The sequence below is a fragment of the Rhinichthys klamathensis genome, unplaced genomic scaffold (assembly GCF_029890125.1).
Source record: "Rhinichthys klamathensis goyatoka isolate OS25496 unplaced genomic scaffold, OSU_Roscu_1.1 h1tg000490l_1, whole genome shotgun sequence".
NCBI lineage: Eukaryota > Metazoa > Chordata > Actinopteri > Cypriniformes > Leuciscidae > Rhinichthys > Rhinichthys klamathensis.
Genome location: NW_026606976.1, coordinates 104,203 through 120,542, shown reverse-complemented (window position 1 = coordinate 120,542; position 16,340 = coordinate 104,203). Strand labels below are relative to the sequence as shown.

General features: G+C 42.0%; 1 protein-coding gene across 1 annotated transcript in view; it reads left to right on the top strand.

Annotated features, from left to right (window-relative positions):
* Positions 1-16,340, top strand: part of LOC130072481 (cytoplasmic dynein 2 heavy chain 1) — a 124,206-nt gene that overhangs the window by 62,826 nt on the left and 45,040 nt on the right. The window contains exons 56-69 of the mRNA XM_056237603.1: positions 739-876; positions 957-1,070; positions 2,822-2,982; positions 3,310-3,433; positions 4,376-4,497; positions 4,577-4,663; positions 5,288-5,414; positions 6,032-6,173; positions 7,974-8,083; positions 13,138-13,236; positions 13,583-13,706; positions 15,155-15,318; positions 15,396-15,515; positions 16,101-16,235. Coding sequence (XP_056093578.1) covers positions 739-876; positions 957-1,070; positions 2,822-2,982; positions 3,310-3,433; positions 4,376-4,497; positions 4,577-4,663; positions 5,288-5,414; positions 6,032-6,173; positions 7,974-8,083; positions 13,138-13,236; positions 13,583-13,706; positions 15,155-15,318; positions 15,396-15,515; positions 16,101-16,235 — 1,767 coding nt within the window. The remainder of the gene's footprint in view (positions 1-738; positions 877-956; positions 1,071-2,821; positions 2,983-3,309; positions 3,434-4,375; positions 4,498-4,576; positions 4,664-5,287; positions 5,415-6,031; positions 6,174-7,973; positions 8,084-13,137; positions 13,237-13,582; positions 13,707-15,154; positions 15,319-15,395; positions 15,516-16,100; positions 16,236-16,340) is intronic.

The window sequence follows — 16,340 nt, the reverse complement described above, 5'->3', positions numbered from 1 at the left end:
TTCCGGCGCTCAGGGTCGCGCGCTCAACCTTGCTGGTTCGAAAATATGTGGAATAAGGGCTGCCTCCGACTAAAGTTTTTCTTCTAGTCGACTAGTAGTTGTTTATTTAAGCCATTAGTGGACAAATCGCCCCTTTATATTGATTTAATAACTTAAATAGGCTATACAGGATAATGAGTGTTATAAAGCCGCACTCAAGCGGACGAACCGGCAAAAGTAGGCAGGCTAATGATTATGAATGTGTAAAAAATAGCAAGGAGACATTTAATTGTTTATTAATAAACTGGTGTTTTCTGCGTCGCTGCAAAGATGAAGTTGACTCGCCATGAACGAATAAAGATATAAAGGCATAAAAAGGAAAATTTCCTCCCGTTGGCGTGCCCCACCTGTCACGTCTCTATTCCCCACCAGTGGGGCGCGCCCCACACTTTGAGCGGCGACGCCGGGGACTACCATCTGTAGTTAGGGGGGGGGGCCCTAGTGGCGGCGGGGCCCTAAGCAGCCGCTTAGTTTGCTTATAGGGAGAGCCGGCTCTGGTGACAAGTCGGGCTGAAGAAGAACGATTCAGTGTAATTGCTGTTCAATGCCGCTTTATTAAAGCAGACCGCTTAATAACCATATATTCACACACTTTTTTTCGCTGATCTCCCGCGCCCCCCATGTTGCGCCCCACACTTTGAGAACCGCTGAGGTAGAGAATAAAAAGACAGGGTCGTAACAGTTGTCATGTGACTGCAGGCGGGCGTGGCCAAGCTGAATGAAGCCAAGGCATTGGTGGATGAGTTGAAGAGGCGGGCGGCCGAGCAGAGCAACTTATTAAAGACCAAACAAGCCGAGGCGGATGCAGCCCTGCAGGAAATCACCGTGTCAATGCAGGTGTGTGTGTTTCAGACACGTGTGTAAACAGACACGCAGCGTGAAGCTACCCCAGGGTGTTTACATGCGGTGCGTTTCAGAACGCCAGTGACCAGAAGACGGAGATGGAGAAGATCAAAGAGAGAATGGCACAGGAAGTGTCCAAGACTGAAGAGCGGAAGAAGAAGATCGACGAGGAGCTCAGAGAGGTTCAGGTGAGCACACCTGTCTGGGTTACTCGTGAAACATAATAAACGTTAAAACAAATCAAATTAAATATATTTTAAAAAACGTATTTTATTTCAGCTAGTTCGCCTTGGCAACATTTGTCTATTTTATTTGGTTTAGCTTGGAGTACTAAAATAAAACTAACAAATAAAACTTAATAAAAATTATTTAAACATTAAAAAAGAGACAAAAACACAATTTTTTTAACTAAAATTAAAGTGCAAACAGACAACACAAAAATAAAATCAAAATGTTAACAAAAACATCCAGGGTTATCATAGTTTTCTTTTTTTTTTTTTTTTTTTTATTATATTCATAATAATATAATATACTTTTTAATGATTTTTAATATTTTAATGATAAAAAATAATAATTTATATTTTTTAAATGTGTAAATATTTCTTTTTAATTTAGATTTTCTGTTTTATTTTCAGTTTGTTTTCAATGTAGTTTTCATTATTATTACTATTTAGCTTTTATTTTGTTTTGGTATTTCAGGTCTGCCCATGTTAGTGCACGTGATAACTGATATAATTTAAACACACTTTAACAATGATCGATTTATCAGGTTCAGCTAGTTATCATCAGCTAGGCAGGTTATAAGTATTTTAATTAAATTTGATTTCAGTTAACACACTTTTTCATTTAGTTTCCGCTATTGGCCAGTCCTGATCATCTGAATATACTGTAGCTGCCCTGATCCATGGAGATTATAGTTTAAAAAAAAACCAAAAACTTTACAAATATTTTCAGCATGTAATATTGAATTTTTTTTAATTCAGATTTTAACCTTAGTTAGGTTAACAAACATGTTTTTCATGTATGTAAACTCTATTTAGTTTTCGTTAATGTTAATAACAGTCCTGATCTTATGTCCAGTGTTACCAAGATGCTCTAAAAACACACATAAAACATATGAATCACATGACTTATTCTGTGTTTGTATGTGTGTGTGTGTGTTTGTGTGTGTGTGTGTGTGTGTGTGTGCGCGTGTGCGTGTGTTTGTCTGCGTGTGTGTTTGTCTGCTTGTGTGTGTGTGTGTGTGTGTGTCTGCGTGTGTGTATGTATGTATTTGTGTGTGTGTGTGTGTATGTGTGTGTTTGTCTGCACGTGTGTTTGTCTGCGTGTCTGCGTGTGTATGTATGTGTGTGTGTCTGTCTGCGTGTGTGTGCGCGTGTGTGTGTTTGTCTGCATGTGTGTTTGTCTGTGTGTGTGTGTGTGTGTGTGTCTGCATGTGTGTGTGTGTGTGTGTCTGTCTGTCTGCGTGTGTGTATGTATGTGTGTGTCTGTCTTTGTGTGTGTGTGTGTGTGTGTGTGTTTGTTTGCATGTGTGTTTGTCTGCGTGTGTGTGTGTGTGTGTCTGTCTGTGTGTGTCTGTCTGTGTGTGTGTGTGTGCGCGCGTGTGTGTTTGTCTGCGTGTGTGTTTGTCTGTGTGTGTGTGTCTGCGTGTGTTTATGTATGTGTGTGTGTCTGTCTGCGTGTGTGTATGTATGTGTGCGTGTGTGTGTGTGTGTGCGTGCGCGCGTGTGTGTGTGTGTTTGTCTGCATGTGTGTTTGTCTGCGTGTGTTTGTCTGCGCGTGTGTGTCCGTGTGTGTGTGTGTGTGTGTGTATGTATGTGTGCGTGTGTGTGCGTGTGTGTGTGTGTGTGTCTGCGTGTGTGTATGTATGTGTCTGTGTCTGTCTGTGTGTATGTATGTGTATGTGTATGTGTGTGTGTGTGTGTGTATGCGCGCTCAGCCCCTGGTGGACGAGGCGAAGCAGGCAGTAGGGAACATTAAATCAGAGTCGCTCTCTGAGATCCGGTCGCTGCGAATGCCGCCCGACGTCATCAGAGACATCTTGGAGGGGGTGCTGAGGCTCATGGGAATATTTGACACGTCCTGGGTCAGCATGAAGAGGTGAGAGAGACACACGTGATGTGAGTGGGAGCCGCTCTGTCATTATTCATGCTTTATATTACCCTTTAATGGCTGTAACATAATGAATCCTGCCTTTATTTATGGTGTTTATCTCTTCTGGGGAAATTAAACTGTCATATTGCTTATTACACCTTTCATACTCTCCAGGCTAAATGAATCCAGCCTCATTCTAGACTAATTAATGATTTTAATTTAGCGCATTTTCATCGCAAATAGGCGTGTGGAGACGTTAGGTCATTTGCTTTGGGTTAAAACATTAAATTAGTTGAATAATTGAAGAGCTAATGGAGTGTTTGTAAACGTCAGTTTCTTAGCCAAGCGAGGAGTGAGGGAAGACATCGTCACGTTTGACGCGCGCAACATCACACACGAAATCCGGCAGAGCGTCGAGGAGCTTCTGCACAGAAACAAGGCATCGTTTGACCCGAAGGTTAGAGAAACAAGCTCACGTTGGACATACACACTGAACTGACACTTTTTACAATCACACAAATATTATCAAAAACATTGATTTTGTAATGCAAGTGACATTTCTTCACCAAATCAGAGATTTGCCTCACTTCACCTTTAAAGAAAATATATATTTTTTACATTATGACAGACAGTTAAGCACATTTTCCACCCAAATTCCAATAAAAAATAAAAACAGCTCTCGAACTTTAATATTTCTGGCTTTAAATTACACTACTGTTCAAAAGTTTGGTAAGTTAGATAACTTTTATTAAAGAAATGAACACTTTTATTCAGCAAGGACACACATAAATTGATCAAAAGTGACAGTAAAGGCATTTATAATGTTACCAAAGATTATATTTCAAATAAATGCTGTTCTTTTGAGCTTTATATTCATCAAAGAATCCTGAAAAAAACTGTTTTCAACACTGATAATAATCAAAAATGTTTCTTGAGCATCAAATCATCATATTAGAGTGATTTCTGAAGGATCATGTGACACTGAAGACTGGAGTAATGATGCTGAACATTCAGTTTTGATCACAGGATTAAATTACACTTTACTGTATATTCACATAGAAAACGGTTATTTTATAATATACGGTTAAATTGTAATAATATTTATCAATATTACCGTATTTCTGATCAAATAAATGCAGCCTTGGTGAACAAAAGACACTAAAAAAATGTAAAAACATCACTGTACACACACACACATACGCATTACAAATGAGTATTTGGGATTAAGTATGCTTAATTAAAAAAAAAAAAAAAAAAAATTCTTTATGGTGAAATTTGGGTTGAAATGTTTTCACACACATCCGCTTCAGAGTGAAGTCATGTTCGTAGTGGATGCTCTTCTGAGAGGTCTCTCTGGTCAATGTGAGCAATCATCTAATGGTCCGCTGTTGTGTTGAAGAACGCCAAGCGTGCGAGTGCAGCCGCCGCTCCTCTGGCCGTCTGGGTGAAGGCCAACGTTCAGTACTCGCACGTCCTGGAGAGGATCCAGCCGCTGGAGACGGAGCACGCGGGCCTGATGGAGTCAGTACACACACGAGCAAAGCATGCTGGGGCTTTCCTGAGGCCTGCTTTCTGACGCGTTCTCTCTGTGTTCTGCCAGAAACCTGCGCAAGACGGAGAACCGCAAGAACCGGCTGGAGAAGGAGCTGAACTCTGTGGGAGAGAAAGTCCTGGAGCTGAAGGAGAAGTAAAAACATCACACAATATTTGAATTCGCATGAAAGCATTCAAAAATATTTCATGTGCACAGAATAGTCAACTTTTCCTTTAATCAGATTATTATCAGTGCATTCCAGTGTTTTTGGTTTGTTCATTGAGATGCTATCATAGTTTTTGTTGATATTTTGAATTAGATTTTTTTTTTTTTTTTTAGTTTCATTTCAAATTTGAGTAATTTTTATGTTTTTGTCTTTTTTTATTATTATTAGTATACATACGTTTTTTAGTTTATTTATTTTTTAGCTATTTTAGTACTTCAAATGAAACAAGAAATGTTGCCTTGGCAACTAGCTGAAAAAATAAAAACTTAGGTTTTTTGTTTTTTATTTCAGTTAATGTTTTTTATTTCTATAATACTTTTTTATTTATATTTATTTTAATATATATTTTAATATATTTATTTTTAGTTAACGATAATAACCCTGGTGCATTCTGGCGTTGCCTTCACAAATGCTGCATGCAATATTGGCTTTTGGAACAAAGTTCACAGTGTGAGCATGTCCTAGATGCCTTAAATGCTGTCTATGTAGCTCACTAGTTTGTGTGTGTGTGTGTGTGTGTGTGTTTGTGACATTTCCTCTCTGGTGTCCAGATTTCAGTGTCGTACGACTGAAGCAGCCAAACTGGAGTCTGAGGTGAGCAGAGCACAGGAGACCATCAGCGCAGCGGAGAAACTCTTGCAGCAGCTGGACGGAGAACACACTCGCTGGACCGCACAGGTGTGTGTGTGTGTGTGTGTGTGGTTCAGGTATTCCTTACATTGTGGACAAAATGTCCCCACAAGGAAAGTAATACCAGAAATGTTTGATCCCATGAATTTTGAATGTTTGGTTCTCATGAGGAGAACAGCTTATAAATCATACTCAGTGATGTTTTCTGAAAATGTAGAAATGCAGAAAGTTTTTTTGGGACGGGTAGGGTTAGTGTAATAGTATAAAACAGTATAAAAATCATTATGTCTATGAAAAGTCCCCATGAAACATGGAAGCCGAAGGTGTGTGTGTGAGTGTGTTTGTGTGTACAGGTCCAAACCTATATATACTATACTTATATTTATATATTTATATATACACTATACTTGTGATGGTCAAATGTCCTCACTTATATGGTGAAATATTATGCCAACTGACTAGTGAAGACATTTACTGGTCCTCACTAGTTAAAAAGGCTTATAAATCGCCCCAAAAATGTTGTATTTAAATCTGATATTTTGCACGTTTCTGTGATGTGTTGGTTTAGGCCATCTAAAATATCATTACCTGATATAAAATCAATGGAAGTCTATGCAATGTCCTCAGTAATATCCTGAAACAAACGTGTGTGTGTGTGTGTGTAGGTGGATGAGATCAGTGAGGAGTTGGACACTCTTCCTAAGAGAGCTCAACTATCTGCTGCTTTCATCACGTATCTTCCTGCGGCTCCTGAAGACCAGCGGCGCAGCAGCCTAGACCACTGGATGAGCAGCTCAGGACTGCAGAGTAACACACACACACACACACACACACACACACACACACACACACACACACACACACACACAGCCTAGACGACTGGATGAGCAGCTCAGGACTGCAGAGTAACACACACACACACACACACACACACACACACACACACACACACACACACAGCCTAGACGACTGGATGAGCAGCTCAGGACTGCAGAGTAACACACACACACACACACACACACACACACACACACACACACACACACACACACAGCCTAGACGACTGGATGAGCAGCTCAGGACTGCAGAGTAACACACACACACACAGGCTAGACGACTGGATGAGCAGCTCAGGACTGCAGAGTAACACACACACACACACACACACACACACACACACACACACACACACACACACACACACACACAGCCTAGACGACTGGATGAGCAGCTCAGGACTGCAGAGTAACACACACACACACACACACACACACACACACACACACAGGCTAGACGACTGGATGAGCAGCTCAGGACTGCAGAGTAACACACACACACACACACACACACACACACACAGGCTAGACGACTGGATGAGCAGCTCAGGACTTATGAGTAACACACACACACACACACACACACAGGCTAGACGACTGGATGAGCAGCTCAGGACTGCAGAGTAACACACACACACACACACACAGGCTATACGACTGGATTAGCAGCTCAGGACTGCAGAGTAACACACACACACACACACACACACACAGGCTAGACGACTGGATGAGCAGCTCAGGACTGCAGAGTAACACACACACACACACACACACACACAGCCTAGACGACTGGATGAGCAGCTCAGGACTGCAGAGTAACACACACACACACACACACAGCCTAGACGACTGGATGAGCAGCTCAGGACTGCAGAGTAACACACACACACACACACACACACCCTAGACGACTGGATGAGCAGCTCAGGACTGCAGAGTAACACACACACACACACACACACACACACACACACACACACACACACACAGGCTAGACGACTGGATGAGCAGCTCAGGACTGCAGAGTAACACACACACACACACACACACACACACACACACACACAGGCTAGACGACTGGATGAGCAGCTCAGGACTGCAGAGTAACACACACACACACACACACACCCTAGACGACTGAATGAGCAGCTCAGGACTGCAGAGTAACACACACACACACACACACCCTAGACGACTGGATGAGCAGCTCAGGACTGCAGAGTAACACACACACACACACACACACACACACACACACACACACACACACACACACACACACACACACACACACACACACACACAGGCTAGACGACTGGATGAGCAGCTCAGGACTGCAGAGTAACACACACACACACACACACACACACACACAGGCTAGACGACTGAATGAGCAGCTCAGGACTGCAGAGTAACACACACACACACACACACACAGCCTAGACGACTGGATGAGCAGCTCAGGACTGCAGAGTAACACACACACACACACACACACACACAGGCTAGACGACTGAATGAGCAGCTCAGGACTGCAGAGTAACACACACACACACACACAGCCTAGACGACTGGATGAGCAGCTCAGGACTGCAGAGTAACAAACACACACACACACACACACACACACACACTCACATTGAACATGAATACATCACCCAATCAGTAAACACACAGCATTTGACTTTGGAAAACATTTATGATTATGTTTGACATTTTTTAGCTCTTCTGATTGGCCGAGGCTTTAACAGTGGTGCTCTCTGATTGGCAGAGTTTGATTTGCGTCACTTCCTGTGTTCTGAGAGCGAGCAGCTGATCTGGAAGGGTGAAGGGTTGCCGTCTGACGACCTGTCGATGGAGAACGCTCTGGTCATCCTGCAGGTAACACACACACACACACAGACCACTCTGTTCATCTGTGTTCCCACAATGCCCAGCGTTCACTCATTCATGTCTGTCTGTCCTTTGCTGACATCAGATTAATGAACTAAGATCACTGGTAAGATTGCACATGTTTACTTAGAAGTGTTGACTTCCCATACAATACCATTCCCACTATACTATTCCATTCCCACTATACTATACCATACTATACCATTCCCACTATACCATACTATACTATACCATTCCCACTATACTATACCATTCCCACTATACTATACCATTCCCACTATACTATACCATACTATACCATTCCCACTATACTATACCATACTATACCATTCCCAGTATACTATACCATTCCCACTATACCATTCCCACTATACTATACCATTCCCACTATACTATACCCACTATACTATACCATTCCCACTATACTATACCATTCCCAATTTCCCACTATACTATACCATACTATACCATTCCCACTATACTATACCATACTATACCATTCCCAGTATACTATACCATTCCCACTATACCATTCCCACTATACTATACCATTCCCACTATACTATACCATTCCCAATTTCCCACTATACTATACCATACTATACCATTCCCACTATACCATTCCCACTATACTATACCATTCCCACTATACTATACCATACTATACCATTCCCACTATACTATACCATTCCCACTATACTATACCATTCCCACTATACTATACCATACTATACCATTCCCACTATACTATACCATACTATACCATTCCCACTATACCATACTATACTATACCATTCCCACTATACTATTCCATTCCCACTATACTATACCATACTATACCATTCCCACTATACTATACCATACTATACCATTCCCACTATACTATACCATTCCCACTATACTATACCATTCCCACTATACTATACCATACAATACCATTCCCACTATACTATACCATACTATACCATTCCCACTATACCATACTATTCCATTCCCACTATACTATACCATTCCCACTATACTATACCATTCCCACTATACTATACCATACTATACTATCAACTAGTCCTAACTCACCCTAGATCTAAAGGCCTGTTCACACCAGGAGAAATCCACATCAAAACTTTTTCACAAGCAAAAATTTCAGTCAGTTTTTGAAAAGAACGATAAGCAAGTCACTCTGCATTTGCTCACATGCTTGAAGAAAGACTGACGGCACTTCTGTATTGTGTCATATGTCAGATTGAAACGGCTATAGGAAAAAATATAGGGCGGGACTTAATTCTATGCACTGGTTGTTGATTGAATCGTGATTGGATTAAAACTATCGGCTCACACTATTATACACATGAAAACTTTGCCTGCTTGAACAACGACCTGCATTGCATTCAATATGAACAGTGTTATATCTGTTGTAATGTCCTGTCCTCAAGTGGAAAAGAACGTCTTATTGGTCAGTGAGTTCATATAGCAAAAATTGACCTCTATAATGGGAAAAAAATGTCACTTGATTGCAAGTAAAGTTTCACAGTGCGAACAGGCCTTAAAATAAAACCCCTGGCGTGAATGTCTTATTAACTTATTAACTCATTGCTTTTTTGGGGACTTATGATCTCATCTGAACTGATTGAACCATGTGACGTGTGTGTGAGAAGTTTATAATTTGTGTTCTTAAGGAGTCTGGTTTCTATGGTGACCCACGTCATGTTGCCATAGAGAACAAGTGAAGTGAAAGAACACGTGCAGGAAATAGAATCCGCCTGGCTCATATTTCACTGTGAAATCAACATAAGAAAGCATATTTTGCATAAAGAAAATTAAGCCTGTTTAAGATTTTATGAACAATTAAACACATTTTTCCTTCAGATTCTCATCGTTTGGGGTGAAATATGAGCTGGACACTTTCCTACTCTGGTTATACAGAAGTTATACATTATTTATTATCATTTATTTTAGAATTATTAATAAGATAATTAATTTGTGTTATTTCCCATTGATTGGAAACTTCTGTTTTCGACTCTTCTTGTCTCTCTCGTCTCGTCTCGTCTCTCCTCTCTTCATCTCTCCTCTCCTCTCGTTTCTTCTTGTCTCTCCTCGTCTCTCGTCTCATTTCTCTTCGTCAACTCATTAACTCTCGTCTCCTCTTCTCTCGTCTCTTCTTGTCTCTCCTCGTCTCCTCTTCTCGTCTCTTCTCCTGTTTTCTCATCTCGTCTCCTCTTGTCTCTCATCTTGTCTTTCCTCTTCTCGTCTCTTCTCATCGTTTCTCATCTCGTCTGCTCTTGTCTTGTTTCCTCTCCTCTTCTCTCGCCTCATCTCTTCTTCTTTCGTCTCATCTCTCCTCATCTCGTCTCATCAACTCTCGTCTCATCTTCTCTTGTCTCTTCTCCTCGTTTCTCTTCTCCTCGTCTCTCATCTCTCCTCTCGTTTATTCTCCTCTTATCTCGTTTCGTCTCCTCTTGTCTCTGGTCTCTCCTCCTCTTCTCGTCTCTCCTCTCCTCATTTCTCATCTCGTCTCCTCTTGTCTTGTTTCCCTTCGTCTCTCCTCTCATATCTTCTTCTCTCATCTAATATCTCTTAATCTCGTCTCACTAACTCTCGTCTTTTCTCCTCTTTTCTCCTCTCGTCTCATCTCCTCTCGTCTCATCTTGTCTCTTGTCTCTCCTCCTCTTCTCCTCTCGTCTCATCTTGTCTCTTGTCTCTCCTCCTCTTCTCCTCGTCTCATCTTGTCTCTTGTCTCTCCTCCTCTTCTCCTCTCGTCTCATCTTGTCTCTTGTCTCTCCTCCTCTTCTCCTCGTCTCATCTTGTCTCTTCTCCTCTCGTCTCATCTTGTCTCTGGTCTCTCCTCCTCTTCTCCTCGTCTCATCTTGTCTCTGGTCTCTCCTCCTCTTCTCCTCTCGTCTCATCTTGTCTCTGGTCTCTCCTCCTCTTCTCGTCTCGTCTCATCTTGTCTCTTCTCCTCTCGTCTCATCTTGTCTCTGGTCTCTCCTCCTCTTCTCCTCTCGTCTCATCTTGTCTCTGGTCTCTCCTCCTCTTCTCGTCTCGTCTCATCTTGTCTCTTCTCCTCTCGTCTCATCTTGTCTCTTGTCTCTCCTCCTCTTCTCCTCGTCTCATCTTGTCTCTGGTCTCTCCTCCTCTTCTCGTCTCGTCTCATCTTGTCTCTCCTCCTCTTCTCGTCTCGTCTCATCTTGTCTCTTCTCCTCTCGTCTCATCTTGTCTCTTGTCTCTCCTCCTCTTCTCCTCGTCTCATCTTGTCTCTGGTCTCTCCTCCTCTTCTCGTCTCGTCTCATCTTGTCTCTTTTCTCTTCTCGTCTCATCTTGTCTCTGGTCTCTCCTCCTCTTCTCGTCTCGTCTCATCTTGTCTCTCTTCTCCTCTCGTCTCATCTTGTCTCTCCTCCTCTTCTCCTCGTCTCATCTTGTCTCTGGTCTCTCCTCCTCTTTTCCTCGTCTCGTCTCATCTTGTCTCTGGTCTCTCCTCCTCTTCTCTTCTCGTCTCATCTTGTCTCTCCTCCTCTTCTCCTCGTCTCATCTTGTCTCTGGTCTCTCCTCCTCTTCTCTTCTCGTCTCATCTTGTCTCTCCTCCTCTTCTCCTCGTCTCATCTTGTCTCTCTTCTCCTCTCGTCTCATCTTGTCTCTCCTCCTCTTCTCCTCTCGTCTCATCTTGTCTCTCCTCCTCTTCTCCTCGTCTCATCTTGTCTCTGGTCTCTCCTCCTCTTCTCGTCTCGTCTCATCTTGTCTCTCTTCTCCTCTCGTCTCATCTTGTCTCTCCTCCTCTTCTCCTCGTCTCATCTTGTCTCTGGTCTCTCCTCCTCTTCTCGTCTCGTCTCATCTTGTCTCTCCTCCTCTTCTCGTCTCGTCTCATCTTGTCTCTCCTCCTCTTCTCCTCTCGTCTCATCTTGTCTCTCCTCCTCTTCTCCTCGTCTCATCTTGTCTCTGGTCTCTCCTCCTCTTCTCCTCTCGTCTCATCTTGTCTCTCCTCCTCTTCTCCTCGTCTCATCTTGTCTCTGGTCTCTCCTCCTCTTTTCCTCGTCTCGTCTCATCTTGTCTCTTTTCTCCTCTCGTCTCATCTTGTCTCTGGTCTCTCCTCCTCTTCTCCTCTCGTCTCGTCTCATCTTGTCTCTGGTCTCTCCTCCTCTTCTCCTCTCGTCTCATCTTGTCTCTTGTCTCTCCTCCTCTTCTCCTCGTCTCATCTTGTCTCTGGTCTCTCCTCCTCTTCTCGTCTTGTCTCATCTTGTCTCTCCTCCTCTTCTCCTCGTCTCATCTTGTCTCTGGTCTCTCCTCCTCTTCTCCTCTCGTCTCGTCTCATCTTGTCTCTCCTCCTCTTCTCCTCGTCTCATCTTGTCTCTGGTCTCTCCTCCTCTTCTCGTCTCATCTTGTCTCTGGTCTCTCCTCCTCTTCTCCTCTTCTCCTCGTCTCATCTTGTCTCTGGTCTCTCCTCCTCTTTTCCTCGTCTCGTCTCATCTTGTCTCTCCTCCTCTTCTCCTCGTCTCATCTTGTCTCTGGTCTCTCCTCCTCTTTTCCTCGTCTCGTCTCATCTTGTCTCTGGTCTCTCCTCCTCTTCTCGTCTCGTCTCATCTTGTCTCTTTTCTCCTCTCGTCTCATCTTGTCTCTTTTCTCCTCTCGTCTCATCTTGTCTCTCCTCCTCTTCTCCTCGTCTCATCTTGTCTCTGGTCTCTCCTCCTCTTTTCCTCGTCTCGTCTCATCTTGTCTCTGGTCTCTCCTCCTCTTCTCGTCTCGTCTCATCTTGTCTCTGGTCTCTCCTCCTCTTCTCGTCTCGTCTCATCTTGTCTCTCCTCCTCTTCTCCTCGTCTCATCTTGTCTCTGGTCTCTCCTCCTCTTCTCGTCTCATCTTGTCTCTGGTCTCTCCTCCTCTTCTCCTCTTCTCCTCGTCTCATCTTGTCTCTGGTCTCTCCTCCTCTTCTCCTCTCGTGTCGTCTCATCTTGTCTCTCCTCCTCTTCTCCTCGTCTCATCTTGTCTCTGGTCTCTCCTCCTCTTCTCCTCTCGTCTCGTCTCATCTTGTCTCTCTTCTCCTCTCGTCTCCCAGAGTGCTTCTTGTCCGTTCTTGATCGATCCGTCCTCTCGCGCCACAGAGTGGTTGCAAACTCATCTGAAAGCACATCGTCTGGAGGTCATAAACCAACAGGTAAAAACACACACACACACACACACACATGTCTGGGCCGTATGTCAGAACTGTAATACCTTATCCCACAATGCAGTGTACTCGCAATTCAATTCAAACACAATTTCAAACATCTCAACTCATTATGTCCATATATAAAATCAATTTGTATTTGATTTCATTTTTAATGTCAGAACCATTATTATTTATTTAGTATTAATATAGTTTTTTATTAATACTATGATTTTTTTTTAAATATTTTGCATTTAAATTCTATTTAAAGTTTTAGTAAATTTTTTTTTTAATTCATTTTTATTTTTTATTTTTTTGTTTAAGCACATGTTCATTTGACCCTTATCTGTCTCAGGACACTAACTTCATGACGGTGTTGGAGTTATCCGTGCGCTTCGGGAAAACCCTGATCATTCAGGAGATGGACGGCGTGGAGCCGGTCCTGTACCCGCTGCTGCGGCGAGATCTCATCGCACAGGGTGAGTACAGGGAGTGTGTGTGAGGTGGAAACTAGGGATGTCTCACACTGATCTCGAGGATCGGTATCGCTATCTTCAGCCCGTACCTTTATTTTACATCAGGTGTCGTGCAGTAGGTGGCGGTGTGTCTTTATACAGTTTATATAAAGTCATGTTATTACTGAATTAAGTTCTTTTAACAAAATCTTACTGACCACACACTTTGAACGTTTGTGTGTATTCTGATTGGCTGTGATTTTGACATTTTACTTTCAGTAAGGACTGAAAAATTCATTGAGGCTTGAAACATGTGGCTTCAGACATGGTTAGAACTCGTGGAGTTAGACACTCCTAAGACACACACACACACACTCTCTTTCTCTCTCTCACACACACACACACACACACACACACACACACACACACACACACACACACACACACACACACACACACACACACACACACACACACTCTCACGCTCCTCCTCTCCTGTAGTGTGTTTATCCTCCTGTCCCAGCTGTATGAAATAAGACCCGCGGGCATCTCTGAAGCCTCCTCCATATGCTGCTGTGTGTGTGTGTGTGTGTGTGTGTGTGTGGAGCAGATATGGCTGAGTCTATCAGGGACCGGCGGGAGGCAGATAAACGAAGAGGTTTTCAGTGCTTGGATGAGGAGAGAAAGAGAGAGGGAAATTAAAGTGTGTGTACAGACTACTGCATTGCAGACGTACAGGAGGGACCACACACACACACACACACACACATAGTGTCATGTTCAATTTGGCAACCCCACAAATCCTCGAGGAGGATTCCATACCAATCTCAGCTGCATTCATTAATGCTGTTTTCATACTACTCGTTTTTCAGCATTATGTGTGTTATGCACACAATCACAGTTATTTTTTTATTATTTATATACTATTTATATATATATATATATATAATTATAATATATAATTTTTCTTTATACGTTTAGTTTTTTCATCTAATATTTATTTATTATTATTTAAATTTTATTTCAGTTACTGGATTTTTTTTTTAAACTTGTTTTAGTTTTAGTTAACAATAACAACACTGCAGAACACTCCTGATGTAATACTGTATCCCACAATGCAATTCACTCAACTTGACGTTCTATTTCCAGTGACGCATGAATCGCAATTCAATTTAAAAGCAATTTCAACAGTTCTTTTTTTGTTGTTCTAATTTCTCCTCCTCAACTCATTATTCAAACCAAGATTACAGCATTTCTCACAGTTAACCATTTTATGTTATTTAGATTTTATTTTATTTTCAACATGACATTTCAATTATTCATACAGTATAATGTAATTAGGTCGTGTGCCAAAAAAATAAAATACTGATGTTTAAAATGATACTGCATGCTGTTTTACACACTGTTTTCAGTTAGCAGTATACTAGTACTTCATTCTGCTCTGTGTGTGTGTGTGTGTGTGTGTGTGGCAGGGCCGCGATATGTGGTGCAGATCGGAGACAAAGTCATCGACTATAATGAGGATTTCCGTCTGTTTCTGGCGACCCGTAACCCCAGTCCCTTCATCCCGCCTGACGCCGCGTCTGTCATCACTGAGGTGAACTTCACCACCACTAGAGCAGGACTGCGAGGACAGGTAACACACACACACACACACTTATTAACTGCTCCGACTCCATAAAGATCATCATTATTGTGTGTGTGTGTGTGTAGCTGCTAGCGTTGACCATCCAGCAGGAGAAGCCAGAGCTGGAGAGTGAGAAAACCAAACTGTTACAACAGGAAGAGGAGAAGAAGATCCAGCTCGCTCAGCTGGAGGAGTCGCTGCTGGAGGTCCTGACGCAACAATCCCAGCATGCTCCCAAACACATGATGCACATGAGCTTTATGCAGGCCTTTTCAATCTTTTACCACCCCCAGATCCTAAAATTTAAAAGTCAGCTATATATTTTCATATATAAAAACATTAATACTGTGAAAAATAAATGTGTGTAAAATATTATTTGGAAAGTATTTAGTTTAAATCATAACTTTTTAAAACACTATAGTACTATATTGTTAGATGTATTATTAATTTATTTAAATCAAATATTATTTATTTTAATCAATTCATTTATTCTAATCAAATTCCATTCATTTATTATTTTGATCAAATGTAGTTGTTATTTATTTAAATCAAACTTTATTAATTATTAATATATATTTTTTTTATTTAAATAAAATGTTACTTTAATAATAACATTTTTAATAATATATTTCTTATTTTAATCAAATTTAGTTAGTTTTATTATGTATATATTATTTTTTACAGTGATTTTCTCTAAACGTTTCCACTCCCTCAGTTTGGAAACCCCTGGTTTCCCGGATGTTTTTCTCCAAATATGCAGCAAAGAGTGTGTGTTTTGTGTGTGTGTGTAGACTCTGGCGACGGCTCAAGGCAATATCCTGGAGAATAAGGAGCTGATTGAGTCTCTGAACCAAACCAAAGCCAGCAGTTCTCTGATCCACCAATCACTGACTGAATTCCACCGCCTGCAGACGTCACTCGACCAGGTGATGCTGGGAAGAGTGTGACCATCACAGAGATAGCAGAAGCGACTGAAACAGCAGGTGGCACCAGAGTAACGTCAGTCTGTGTGTGTGTGTGTGTGTGTGTGT